We start from the raw sequence: 15057 nt of genomic DNA on the forward strand, positions 1-15057 counted from the left end.
CCAGCTGCTGTTGAACAATTTCCTGAACAGAGGAATGACTTAGCTCCACAGTAAATCTGATTCCTTACTGTGCTGTGTGAACATAGGAGCCTGCCCTTAGAGACATCTCCTGTCTGCCAAACCGTGGTTTCTCTCATGATTTGGGAAACTGGTTCTCGATTGAGCTACGATTTCTCATATGCTTAGGCTTCTAGACTCACAAACTAGGCATGATAGCTCTCAATCCCTAATACTCTGACAAGGCAGATTATTTTTATTTATTTTTTGAGTGTGAAGAACAGCAGGTGTGATGCAATAGCAAGATCATGGACTGAAAGTCAGATGCTGTTAGTAAATAATGCAAGTAGACACTTCACTTAAATGACTGAATCATCACAGCAGACATACTTAGACAGACTTAGAATCACCATTGTATAGATGAGGAGACTGACCCCTAGAAAGAATAAGCTGTCTGCCCAGGATTACACGGCCAGTAAGAGATGTTGGCAAAATGGGGTTATAGACTTGGATCTTCCTATTTCCACAGCTCCTACCTTCAAGTCACATAATCTCTTTGTTCTCCTTGCCCTCTTCGTTAATCTGAAAAATGGGAGAACTAGATCAGAAAGCCAGTATCTAAGATCTTCTTGAACTTCAATATTCTCAACTAAATGTCCTGAGCATTAGCTTAGCTTCTTTATGAATTCATCTTGTTTCTTCTAATGAATTCTAAAGTCCTTGAAAATGCACACGAAACTAGTAGTAAGTCATAAAATGCTTTATCAATTTGGCCATTATGGCTATTATGGCAGGTACACAACAGGTTGAGAGACTGAATAAAAGTTTCTGTTTTGGAAATTTGTTAGACTGTGGCCAATCCATTTGGAGATGTTAAAGGCCGGTCTCATGTCAGCTTGAGGAAGCTGCTGGACATAAAGCATCATTAACTCATTTTTATAAAAACTCCAAGGCAATAATGGAGAGTTTACCTGCTGGGGGTGGGGGGATTGAGGGTCTGAAGCTCCCTGGCCTTTTGTTTTAGCCCAAACTTGCAGGCATTTCCTGGCGAGAAGCTGCCCTGTGTTGAGTCAACCTTTTGACCCTCCCCCACTCCTCAGTTCCCACATCCTTCAGAGATTTGGGGCCTGACTTGGCTCATTGTTTTATCCTTTGGTATTTCCTGTTGCTGGAGGTGGGAAATACCTGTTCCAGCCTTGTTCCACCAATGATGCCCAGATAACCAGCCGTGACGGACACCAGGCAGGGTACAGACTCAGACTCAAATCCACGTGGCACGCAGCCCTGGGACCCAAGCGAATTGCAAGAACCCTGCAGTTCTGAAAAACCTGGTGTTTTCTCCTTCTTTTTTAAGACAGAGACCAATATGTGTTTATCACTAGATGATCCTGACACATAGTAGGGCTCAATAAATATTAACAAAATGGCATAGTAAGCACAGAATGTCCCAGGGACAGCAGAGTGGCTTTCAATGCGGTGCGACTTTCTTCTTCAAATTGCAGTAACACAGGCTATGCAAAATGGTAATGTAATTTATAAATAATTCTACAGATCTCTTAAATGTCCAATCCATTGTCCTTTTAAAAAAGTCTTTTATTTTAGAAATACGAACTATAATCACCAGAATCTGTTGCCTTTATTTCTGGTTTAAATATATATTATATAACTATATATATTATATTTTATAGTTACGTAAGAAGGAAATGGCAACCAACTCCAGCGTTCTTGCCTGGAGAATCCCAGAGACAGGGGAGCCTTGTGAGCTGCCGTCTATGGGGTCACACAGAGTTGGACACGACTGAAGCAACTTAGCAGCAGCAGCAGCAACTATATAGTTACGTAACTATATAACTATATATATAGTTACTATATACGTAACTATACGTAACTATATAGTTATATAGTTACGTAACTATATGTTATGTTTACTATATACGTAACTATATAGTTATACGTAACTATACGTAACTATATAGTTATATAGTTACGTAACTATTATATAGTTACGTAAATATAGTTACGTAACTATATAGTTATATAGTTACGTAACTATATGCCTCCCTGGTGGCTCGGATGGTAAAGAATCTGCCTGCAATTGTGGGACCTGGGTTCAATCCCTGGGTTGGGAAGATCCCCTGGAGGAGGGCATGACAACCCACTTCAGTATTCTTGCCTGGAGAATCCCCATGGACAGAAGAGCCTGGCAGGTTACAGGCCAAAGGGTCGCAAAGAGTTGGACATGACTGAGCGACTAAGCACAGCACAGGTACATATACAGTTGTGAGCAGAAACTGAAAATAAAATATATTAAAATTTTCCAAGTTCCTCCTATGACTTTGCTATGAGTCACATGCTTGCCAGTCCACATAAACTACAAAGTCCACAAACCACTCATCTTTACCTGTGGCAGCAGTCCCATTGGGAAAACGTTCAAATCTCACAATTTGAAAGAGTAAATGACAACAACCTCTATGAGGTGTAAGTTAGCCATATTTATCAAAATCACAAATGCGTATATCATTAGTCTCAGCAACTTCACTGTAAAGGGTGTATTCTATAGACATACTTTACTAAGGTGAAATAACTTTCATCCAAGATAATTCATTATACCATTTGAAAAATGATTTCGAAGAGCTGGAAACAACCTTTACATTGGGGATTGTTTAAATAAATTATAATTTGCCCATACAATGCAGCCCTGAGAGAATGGAGCCTTTTTATGTGCCAGTAAGGAATGACATCCAAAGAATGTTGCAAAGTGAAAAAAAGCGAAGTATGAAGTGGGCTATATATACTATGCTACTATTTGGAAAAGACCAAAAAAAATCAATATGAATTTATTCTTGTGCTCATAAAATCACTCTAAATACACTGAGGAAACTGATAACAAAGCAAATTAGATCCCCGGGGGAGGGTTTTGGTGGCCGTGACTCTTTCATTTCACGTCTGTTCTTTTTGATTTGGGGCAGTGTGATTTATTTCATAAGTTAAATAACAAAATACACACACAAAAATAGTCCACAACTACAAAAAGCAAGCTGATGGAATTCTATTTTACATATTTTCTGCTAGATGCCTGGATCTTTCTAAAAGATCATTCTGGGTCTGGGTCGGCTTGTCCTCAATCTATTTTAATAATGAATTTACTTAACTTGGGTCATGGAGAGAGGAGACACTAGTTGTGCTCAGACTTATAGTTGAGTGGATCACTTTCTGACCAAAAGGCTCTTTTTCTGGAGACAAGGAAGTGACTCTGAAAAAACTTTGAACTCAGTCATCTGAGGCTCATGTGCCGGTTCACCCAATTAGCTGGAGTTACAAGTACCCCAGAACTGAAGACTCAAGAGACTCAACAACTTGGCAAAGGTGTATGCTCTTTCCTCATCCACCATGTTGTGTAAAGCATCCCAATACCAGAAATTACAAAGCCCTGGCAAGTTTACTGAATCTCAACTTTAGCACAGGACTACTTCATTTGCCTTAAAAAAGCAAATCTAAGACAAAAGTAAAAAAATAAGAGAAAAAAAAACAAAACCAACTAGGGTCATAGGCATCTCTTCAAAGACATACTTTCTTTCTTGATGTCTTTGTCTTCACGTTCATCGACATGATGAAGACAGCAAGAAACACATGGATTTCTGGGGGTTTGCCTTTCTTGCTTTAAAGGTGGAATTTCCAATGGTGCAATGGATCTAAACGCAGAGGCCATCATTTCAGGGTGAGAAGGGCAGTAATTGTCCATCTCTACTCTCATTAGGGACAAATGAGCTTCGTCTTACAAGATTCTGAATAGAAAGTCTGTCATTAATAGCCCGCTGTTTTCTCTCTGAGAAGAGACAGCAGTGTGTGGCCTGGAATCATTGCTGGAGAACTGGAGAAGTCTCTTTGGGGCCAAGAAGAATGAAGCTGTCCTCTCAGGAGACAGGGACTCAGTCTTGAAATTCAAAATTCAAGTGTGCCTTTCAACTCGCTGCTCCTAAATTTACCTTCAACTCTTTGATAAGCTACACAGAGGAAACCTTGCCTTAATTCAGCCAGGGTATAACTTTCTTTATCTACTTTTGGGGGTTTTATTCTTTTCTTTTTGCTTTCAAAACAACTTGAGCACATTTTTGATTGGGCCTAGTGATGGGAATATTCTTGGTCTAGGGAATCTGCTCTGGGTTGCTCTGATTGCACTGAAGCTTGACATAAAACTCATAATTTTTATCCTCAGTCAGTACAATGGCAATACTTTGTGTGCTGGAGTGTTCTCTGTGTTTCCACATCTCACAGCAATGATACAGCTCACCTCCCTGCCAGACCAAATACCTGATGAATGATGGCACCCCAGTGTTCCATAAATATCAAGAACTCTAACACCTGGAATGTACAGCTTGGGAAAGACGGGGCTTAAATTCCAGTTGCCTCTTCCAAATAGCGTAGGCTCTTCACAACCTTGTTTACTCTACGGCAAAAACAGACACCCGAAATTTTCATCCTCGGACCTATGATAGGTTAGCAGAAGACGGAAGGTTGGAAGTGACTCCTGAAGAGGTATGCCTCACGTGTGTCCTCGAACACTGCTTAGGAAACACTGGCCATTACCCAGAGTCAGGAACTTGACAGCCAAGAATGCAAAGCAAGAGAAGGCAGCTGCTTGTGAGTTTAGAGAGACTGGCTCAAATGGGTTGGGAGATCATGAGCTCAGGAAAAAGGTCCTGCGATGGTACAGCGTCATGGGCTGCAAACACTCTTGTATCTTATTTCATATACAGCTTTAGAGGAAGGCAAATTAGACTTTAAATGATAGAATTTTGGAGCTGGCAGCAGACATTAGTCCAAATGTATTTTGCTGATGGTGGTGCTAGGGGTAAAGAACCCACCTGCCAATGCAGGAGATGTAAGAAATGCAGGTTCGATCCCTGGGTGGGGAAGATCCACTGGAGGAGGGCATGGTAACCCACTCCAGTAGGGCACGGCAACCCACTCCAGTATTCTTGCCTGGAGAATCTCTACGGATAGAGGAGCCTGGCAGGCTACAGTTCGTAGGGCTGCAAAGAGTTGGACACGACTGAAGTAACTTAGCATGTATGCACGATGAGACTTGTTTTAAATCACAAAGGGAGGACTTCCCTGATGGTCCAGTGGTTAAGAATCCTCCTGCCAATGTAGGGGACATGGGTTCAATCCCTGGTCTGGGAGGAGTCCACATGCCACAGAGCAACCAAACCTGTGGGCCCCAACTACTGAGCCCACAAGGTCTAAAGTTGACACTCCCCAACAGGAGGAGCCATTGCAATGAGAAGCCTGCATACCGCCCTAGAGAGTAGCCACATGAAGCAATGAAGACCAAGCACAGCTGAAAATAGAATAAATGAAAAATTTTTAAAAATCATAAGGGGAGCTGATGGCAGAGCAGGGTCCTTTAGATTCTTAGCAGGACCTTTAGATTCTTAGCACTTTCCTAGCTGTGTTCCAGACATTCCCAGACACTAATCAGAAGAGGGGATGAACTGGCCATGGACTTACATTGCTATAAAGGGCAAACAGAAAGTGCTCTATAAAGTGACACAGAAAAATGGAAGGTATTATTATTATTGTAGGTAATTGTTCTGAACATATCTACTTACTTGATGGCCTACTTTTAAGATAAATAGATTTGAAATTGCCTGCTCAGTTTTCTCATTATCTGATTTAACAGAAAGAAAATAGAACCTAGAGATAATCTTAGAACAACATTAAGCCTTACTCCTACTTCAAAACAACCTCTCCCAGCTCTGTTAGAAACCAGCAACATTTTCTCCAAGTTTCCAGAACCCCTCATCTTTCCTGCCCCCACTCCAATGCGGGGGTGACAGTTAATGAATAGTCGACACCAAAAATGGGCTTCCTTGGTGGCTCAGTGGTAAAGAATATGCCAGCCAATGAAGAAGACATGGTTTGATCCTTGGGTCAAGAAAATCCCTTGGAGAAGGAGATGGCAACCCACTCCAGTATTTTTGCCTGGGAGATCCCATGGACTGAGAAGCTGGACGGGCTACAATCCATGGGGTTGCAAAAGAGTCGGACATGACTTAGTGACTAAACAACAAGGAAGACACCAAAATGCTGGAGAAAAGGAGAAATCAGGGAGGCGATGGACTCTCTGATGGGTCCCCAAGTGCTAGGAACAAAAATGAGCTATTGAGTATGTTACGTTTATTGAAACCACTTTTCCAGCAGCTTCCCATTTTCCTGAGAGGGGCCTCAGCTATCAGGTACTCCCTGCATTGAGCAAGCTGTGTTGTGATAACAGTTGCCTGGAGATTGCTTTCTGCTTTGACTCAAGAGGCCAGGTAGATAAGGGACAGATAAGGATGGTGTCACTTACTCTGAGGCTTTCATCTCTGCTCTCAGAGACCTTAACAGCTATTAGGTCTCTTCCTACAACTCTCTTAGCTCTTTTCTCTAGCCAAGGAAACAAGCCACTTCCAGACCTAAACCAGGTAACTGACTTCTCTGCTTCCAGCTCCCAGGCCTCCCTCATTCCTGGGTCTCCGTCCTCTGAGCAAATAGCACCATCAAACCTGTGCATATTTCCACTTATTGCCATAGCAAAGATGGGAAGCAAAGGCAAAGTGTGGACAGTTCCTACAGACACTCTGTCTGCCAAGCATTTAAGGAAGTGATTTAAGGTTACACGGTTGTAAATGGCAGAACTGGGATATAAATCTTGGCAGAGAGGTGTTAAAATTATTCCATTTTACACGCAAGGAAAGAGAGGCTCAGTTCCAGAAGTGGGACATAACCTTAACTGTCTGACTCCAGAATCCATAGCCCTGATCCACTCCCCTCTCCAGTCCTGGACTCTGTCCCCACGACAGGAGGCAGCTCCCTGGAACGCTTGTGGAGAAGGTGGGGTATAGGGAGGGCTAGGATCAAGTCAGCTAATGCAAGTCACTTATTTGCTATTGCTGTCCCTGACAATTTTTCTATAGTTCTGCTCCCTGGGGGAGAAGATAAAGCAGATAAAAAAGAAAAAAAAACTCAGACTCTAATCCCTAATACTCAATCCCTGTGTCATTTCTCTAAAGCAGGGCATTGTGGTTCTCAGCTCTGAAAGCCTAACCCTTCCAGTCCAGCCCTCTGCCCGGGGAGCCTCCGTTGTGTGACCACAAATAGCTGGGCTTTGGTAACACGAGGGGAGGGCTTGCCTCAGGAGCCACCCTCCCCGAAGCTTCCGGAAGCTCTCTCTCTTCTCTTTTCCAGGAAGTGTTGAAGGAAACAGAAATCCATCCACCATTCTTTGGATTCCTGTTGTTCAACCTGAGAGGAGATGCCCTTCTCTTAGTTAGGTGGAAGGTGTCAGCAGGGGGGCCACTAACTCAAATAGTTGGCTACTTTGGTCCCAAGACCTGTCACTTCAGTGCAGCAGCTGATAGTTCACCGCATCGATGAACCTGTCGAGCTAAACTGACTCAGCTGGATATTGTGTTACATGTCCGAGGCTCAGAATACCACTACAGCCTTTCTGGGAGATTACTGCTTCTAGTCATAAAGAAGGGCCCTAGATTTAGACTGCTCTCAGAATAGACTCACCTACAGAGTAGCTTATGTAGTAGAATAACCTGATTCACTGATCATTATTCATTTACCTTCAAAGACAGAGCCTGTCTTCACTGGGCCTGGAGATGGTAAGGCTACCATGCAAATCTCTGCGCGCCTCTTGCACTATACCTCCACTGCAGTGGCAGCCTGCATCTCAAACTCAGAATGTCCAAAACTCAGCTTATTATTTTCCCCATCTTCTTCCTGTATTCCACCATGACTGGTGGCACCATTACCACTCAGGCACCAAACCAGAAATCGGACGATTCACCTGCAGTCCACTTTCTCTGTCAACTCACATGTAATCAACCACCAGGATTCAGGAGTGACCCTTGTTCTGAACTGTCGATTCAATCTCTCCTTTCCACGCCTTGTGCTGATGTGTCAGTGCACATCCTTAGTTAACTGTTGTAATAAAACAAGAATGAACATTTCCTGAGAGCAGAGGTGAGCACCCAGAACACTGTGGTGGGTAAGAATATGAACTTGGAGACAGAAGGGTGGGTTTGAAACATGGTCAAAATGCATCAACTGTGGTCAAAATGCATCAACTGTGCATCAACTGTGGCTGACCTTCAGTTTCCTCATCTATAAAATGAGAATAAAAATACCTTCCTCCCTGGCTTACTCTAGCACTGCTTGGCACCATGTAAGTGTTCACAATATATATTATACATATAATGATAGATGAGGAAACTGAAACTTAAGAATAGCTAAACGCCTTATTTAGGTTCACACAGTGATTAAGTACAGCTGGCATAGGAACCCAGCTCTATCCTTCATCGAAAGCCACAGTTTAAAAAAAGATTATTCCACGTGGCACATCTAGGGCTCCAAGTGTGGTTGTTAATAACACAGTAGAATCTCTAAAGTACCAACACAGGAAGACCTCATATATGATACAGCACTGTATATACAAATATGATCTCATTTTAAAGAATGCTACAAACTCCTCTATTACGATATCTGAACTCTGTATATCACTTTGTCATCTCATTTTTCATCCATCTCTTCTACTAAATGACCGGAGGGCAGAGACTCCTCATCTCAAAGCACAGGGCCAGATATACAATATCCAATATTTGTTAAATCACTGAATAACACTGAATCTTTAAAAAAATTAACTTATGTATTCAGCAAATAATAGATCACAGTGGGTAATGTGTGAATGTGGTATAAAGCATTTATTAGCATCACGCCATAGCCAACTGAGCTAATCAGCCCTTAAAATATTTAAACTATACAAAAACTTATTTAGGATAAAGTAACATTCCTTCCATCCTACTCCCCACCTATCCAAATTCTACCCCAAGAGGCAGTCATGGTGGCTCATTTCTTGCACATCCTTTCAGATATATTATTGAACTGCACTCAATTTTAGTGCAATTGAAATTTATTGCCAAAGAGTGTCAGGGAATGGTGGGAAATGTAATATACACTTTCAGTCAGCAGGTTTTCTTTCTTAAAAAGTCACCAATTTCTCTCAAAGTCACATAAAGATAGTCTAAACGTTAATGTTGTGTGTGTGTATATGTGTGTGTGTGTGTGTCTGTCTGTCTGTCTTAAGACCAACAGCAGAAAAAGGTGCTGGGTGCTGTATTTGTGAACTTCCTCAGGTAAAACCACCATCTAATTCTCTGCAACTCTATTTAAAGATTCCCTCCCCTTGAAGCTGATCTTAAGACCCGTTTCTTCGTAATTCTTTGGCCTGAGATTTCACTTTTATTTTCTCTTCATTCCCTGCACATGAAATGAGTAACGTTCTGTGACTTGACCATGACAAAGGATTTTCCTTTGTTTCAGGGAGATGTCTGAGGTCACTCTAACACAACTGACCGCAGTTGAAAATGAGAAAATGCTTCCTGGAGAAAGGACAGTAACCACTTTTCTCAGTATGGCTTTTGTCAGACAGCTGTCTGCAATAGCCTGGGAAGACACTTCATCTAATGCTTTCATGATGAACTGTCCTAAAGACATCTAGCACGTGGTGCTGCCTTCTCTCAGGTTGCTAACCTGCTCCTGTTACATGGGCTTTGCAACCAGGCATTTTCAGACTTTTGATATCACTTAGAAATGACAGTAGAAATATTATTGCATAGGAATGACATCAAATTGTTCATGTAGGGCTATGCCTGTGTTTGTAGAGGAATTGCTATGGAAATATTAATATTTACAATTCTCTACTTTTTTGAGCATATGGAATTACAAGTCTCTACTCTTCCTCTCTTTTTCTAGTTTCTATTTCCACACACTAAATGAACATTTACTTTATTTAAAAAAGATAAAGAAAATAGAGTGGAATAAAAAATTCACCCCAATATGTAGGTTTTTCCACTCTTTCTTAGTAAAAGCAATCAAAACCTAAGAATTCAAAAACTAAGTAATAGCTATAGTTCTTTTGTCTCATTTCATCTTTGGGGAAATAAACTATTTTCTTCTTTCTTCCTAGCAACTTCCCAGTCTTTTCTTATGCTGCAGCAAATAAATTTGAGCAGACACACACAGACATGTCCTTTTCCTAATATTTCTTTAAGGTTGATGTAGACATGTACCAGTAACAAGCTAAATTCGTGTTTTCACTCTATGGAAGAGGCACCAAGAGATAACCAAAGTGTCTTCCTTCTTTCCTAAACCTGTTTGCTACTAAATTGAGATTCCAAGTCCTTTATGCAGACTCAGTGGTCTCTCTGACTGTCAATGAGCTCTTTTTATTTGTTTCTTTGTTAGTGGCTTCTTCTCCTTACTTCTACCTCCTCAGTTTCCATTAGTAAAGCCAACACCGAGGGCAACCTGCCAAGCTATCTACCCCAGCTCAGCCAACTCATCACAAATCTCACAAATTGTAGGAACGACTCATTGGGCTAGGAAATGATCCCAGAACTCAAAGAGAAAATGGACTTTTAAATCTGGGATTATCTTCCTTCTATTAGAGATGTTATTTCTTTTTAGTCACTTAAGAACTTCCTGCTCCATCAATCTGCTTTCCATGCTCAGGTTTTTACCATTTTTTATTTCTCTGTTCTTGAAATGAAACACTTCTGTCGTAGCAATTGAACTCTTGTGTTTAGAACACCATTTTGAATCAGGGTTTCTATATCTTTTCCAAACATACACCAGTATCACTAAGCTCTATTATTATATGGATAGGGTTACAAAATAAACGGGTATTTGTTAAATTAATGATAGGGATGCAGCTTAATCATTTGTAGGAGAATTATACGTTTTCTGCTGAATTTAACTGAGTAAATCATTTAGCAAAATTACAAGGCTATGTGAATGCATAGAGCATTGCTTGGTAATTGGCTTCTACCAAGACATGGCAGTATTTTTCTTCCTGGCAACTCTCATAAGATATAAACTAGTCAGGAGAGCAGAGAGGTAAGATGGCAGACTAGTTAAGAGAAATCACCTCTGGCTCTAGACAGCCTGAGTTTCACTTCCAGCTCTAACATTTATTGGTTGTGTGATGTTGGCCAAGTGGCTTATCTCTCCATGCTCAGTCTCCTCAACTATAAAATGAAGATCAGAGTAATCAAACCTATCCACAGTCTTCATAGGTTTGTTTAAAGATTAAGTGAGCTAATATAAGCAAAACACCTAGAAAGTAGCTGGCATAGTGCTGTATAAATGTTCACTGTTAGTATTATGCAGCTATTAGTTGGCTTGACAGTGATTGTAATTCATTGAAAATAATGTATTTTACATCAACTTCCAAGACAGTGACACAGCACTGAAATACTTCTTCCAGGAAGGTATTCAAACCTGGCAACCTAAAGAAAGCCATTATTTTTCCTAGTCAGTCAAGACACTTTCCCTTGGAACGTCTCTAGAATTAATTGAACACTCATTAATCAACAACAGTTACGAAAAGGAGCCAATGATACTGACATGGAATGTATCTAAAGTCTTGTGACAAACTACTCTTCTGCTATATTCATATTTGTCTGTGATCTAAGAATCCCTTTTTGGGGGATAAAGTTACAATTATATTTACATGCTACAGAATTTTCTGAGTTCTTTTGTCATTACCTCTTATATTTGATGGAGATTTTAGCAAACTTCAAGTTAGAGATTAAAACTTTTTCTGGTGGCAGATTTAAGCTTTGTTTATTTGTTTGTTTTTGACAGCATGGCATTGGCTTATCTGTTTACTAGCCTAAGGACTTTTATATTGGTTCAGTCAAAAATCCCAACTACATTTTAAAGGAAGAATAATGCTACCCACAAGTAATGAACTGTAATTTCAGATAACAATAAATCAAACAAAACAATAATGTTTTATTTGTACAGATTGCCATCAACAATGCTAAATTAGTAAGAGGCTAAAATGTTTCAAAAGAGTTATAGCCATTTATGTCAGGCACTTAGAGGCAATGAATGAATGAGAGATCTGTGTTAACATTTTCCGAAATTTACCTTTCCCAGTCACTGGATGACAGAGAGTGCAAACAAAAAAGATTCCGCCTCTAAGTCTAAGAGTTGTTACTCAGCTTCAAGACAGCATCAGTTAGAATATAATTACTATCAGGGACCTGTGTCTCATTTTGGGTATGCTAATTGTGTAAATTAGTTTTAAGTGAAAGTTACATTGTATAAGGATCACATTTTGGCCAGATCTACTGTGCTTGCTTGTTTTTATTGTTATTTGACCGCTCAGGCCTAATGATTAAATTATCCTCTTTTATTCTTACATAAGATGGAAAAACATTTGATTTATTTCCCTTCTCCACACAATCAATTGATTTGCATAATGCCTAAGGATGCTTCTTCAGATTCCTACATGTTTATCAAAGTTCCAAACGTGCCAACAGACTGTCATGTAAAGGGGAAAAAGAAGAATCTTTCAATTCAGAGGAAAGCCTGGGCGGTCCTTTTGAATACCTACAATCAGTTCATCTGATAATTTTCCCAGGCAGTCAGATGCCCCAAAGAAACAAGATCCAGTTGTTTTTTTTTTTTTTTTGGAAGGGGGTTTTGTTATCAAATGACTTACCCACAATGACTGCAGTGACCGTGAGCAGCACAAATGCATTCCGAAATAGGTAACTTTTAACGTCCTCCTTTGTGATGTTCTGCACTTTCTTCTTGGCCAACAGTGTGCGTTTACGGACCCCTTGCTGGAATCTCTCCATCCTGCCTCCCAACCTGGCCTCTTCTCCATTGCTTTTCGTCATATTTTACTTCTCTAGAGTGTCTCTGCTTTGAACTTCAACGTCACGGAATCAGCCCCAGAAAGCCAGTTCTCTTTGGTGTTAAAGAACACAACTAGACAGGAGAGAAAGAGACGAGAGTTACAGCCCCCAGGGGTGAACAATCAGGGCTGCCTCACACCAGGGGAAGCTGTTGCAAACTGCATGATCTCACTAGGAATCAAGGACTGGAGAGCGGCAATGCCAGACTGCAGGGCTCAAATGTGGATATCTTACTGAACCACGTGTGAGACATGTGCATAAGTCCAGAATATATGAGCAGGAACTTGTGTTACGTTTTTAAAAATTTGTCCTTCCCTCTCCAGTGAAGCTATACAAGGGCTCATCACAGCTGGGTGTGACGGAACAACCCCTACCCCAACCTGATCCCCTGGAACCTAGCTGGGTGCCTTACACAGGGTTCACCCTCAATAAATGTCCAACTGAATTAAATGCACAGGAAACGCTCAATAACTATACTTAATGGCTTATGTTGTATACATGGGAAAGGCATAACCAGCTCAATAAAATGAATTAAGATGTTGAGATTTCAGTCAGAGGTTTCTGTTATATATAATAAAGTAACTATTTTCTTCATTAAGAAAAATGTCATGATAACATCCAATAGTAAATATGCTTATGAACAGAACACAAGTACCCACAGGCCCTGAGAAAGAATGACTCTTTCACATGGCAACTTTTTAGTTTTTTTCATGAAATGAGCAAAGTGGGCTGGGCACATTTATAAATGATCTGAAATCATAATTCATTTACATTTCTGTCACAAGTAGAAGTACAAAGTAGCATTTATCTTTGTGGCAAACATGCTGAAGTCTTCTAAGGAAACTATCACCCACTTCTCTGTATTTTAAAATTTAGGATTTCTACAACAGATGAAGAGATGAGTCCAATTTTCATTCCAAACATTACAGTTAGTGTGGTTTCCAGTTTCTTTAAAGTGCTCCTAGGTTATTCAAATATATCTAAGTAAATCTCCCCTTGGTAGAAATCAGCTCTTTTGAAAGATCAAGAAATTCCTCTTGCTGTTTTACAAGATTTCTAATCCATAACCTTTCCCACGATAAATCCAAGTAAAAAGCAGTGGTGCCTGTGGACGTGTGTATCTGGCGAACAGCCAGCGTGTGCGTCCGTGGGGGAAGTAACTAGAAAGCGAGGGACTCCTCGGAAGCTTTTGGCAAATTCAAGTGCGGGGCGGGTGGGGAAAACAACCCTAACAGCTTTGACTTTTAAATAAAACTGCAGGTTGGGGTCAGTGGTAATAAGACATACAGGTCGTTCAAGACTTCATAGCAGATTAAACGTTTAGGGAGAAGTAAAGCAGAGGAGACGCGAGAGACCAGATTTTTTCCCCCCTACTGATCTCTCATTCCCTTTACCAGTCACTTTTAAACAGACCAGCTCAGCCTTGATTCTTTTCTAGCGCCGGAACCACAATCTGCCCCCAATCCACCCTGAATGACTCAACTCCAAATTAAGAGAGGACGCGGCGTAAATAGACACCACACGCTCCTTGCATTAAATCACTAACATGGACTTTATCTACCAAAATGGCTAGCTTTTACTCTCGCTACTCCTCTGCCTGGGAAACAAAATACAGGGGCAGAGAAATGGAATGAGAAATTAAGCCCAGCGAGAATACAGGACGTCAGACTTACCTTTTCCGGATTTTGTAACGGGTGGAAGATACCCCAGGCAATGACAAGGTGAATTCTCAGCAGGTACGGCAGAGCAACAGAACGCAGCGAGCGAGGCGTGCATGTGCTCTGAAACTGCAAATTACTATCAGGGCAACTTAAGAAAAGGGGCGGAGTCTGTGCCCGGGAAAGGGGGAGTGGGGAAAAATGAAAACACCACAGGGAAGGAGGAGAGAAACCCGAGGTTTCTGGAATATTGATTAATCTTGGCGCACCAGAAGCCTGCTTGTTGGCTTTGTTTTGCTCCTTAGACCACTTTGCCGCTTTGTCAGTTCACTTTCATTAGAAATGCAAAACCGGGACCAGGAAGAATTGAAGAATAAAGCGCACACACACTCAGAAAGCTTGAAGTCTTGATTAGAACGTTTCAAAGAAGAGATTTCTGGAGCTAAATTTAATTATCTCACATTGTTACTGGTTTCCTCCCCTTAAGGAAACACGAGTGTGCTCTTTTGCCTGGTTGTACACTATTATGAAAGAGTCCCTCTTTTTAGAATTGGGGAAATAACTGACATTTCTTGGGAAGACCCAGAAGGCAATCAAGTATGGAGAAAAGAAATGCTATAATGCTCTAAACTTGACTAAAC

General features: G+C 40.9%; 1 protein-coding gene across 1 annotated transcript in view; it reads right to left on the reverse strand.

Moving 5' to 3' along the window:
- The window catches only part of SLC1A3 (solute carrier family 1 (glial high affinity glutamate transporter), member 3), an 80746-nt gene extending 66196 nt beyond the window's left edge, over nt 1–14550 (reverse strand). The window contains exons 1-2 of the mRNA XM_010853774.1: nt 14432–14550; nt 12560–12831 (exon numbers count right to left, since the gene is read on the reverse strand). Of these exons, the coding sequence (XP_010852076.1) occupies nt 12560–12740 (181 nt within the window). The 5' untranslated portion in view covers nt 12741–12831; nt 14432–14550. The remainder of the gene's footprint in view (nt 1–12559; nt 12832–14431) is intronic.
- Between the last annotated feature and the right edge of the window lie 507 nt (nt 14551–15057).

Source organism: Bison bison, unplaced genomic scaffold (genome assembly GCF_000754665.1).
Source record: "Bison bison bison isolate TAMUID 2011002044 unplaced genomic scaffold, Bison_UMD1.0 scf7180017864331, whole genome shotgun sequence".
NCBI lineage: Eukaryota > Metazoa > Chordata > Mammalia > Artiodactyla > Bovidae > Bison > Bison bison.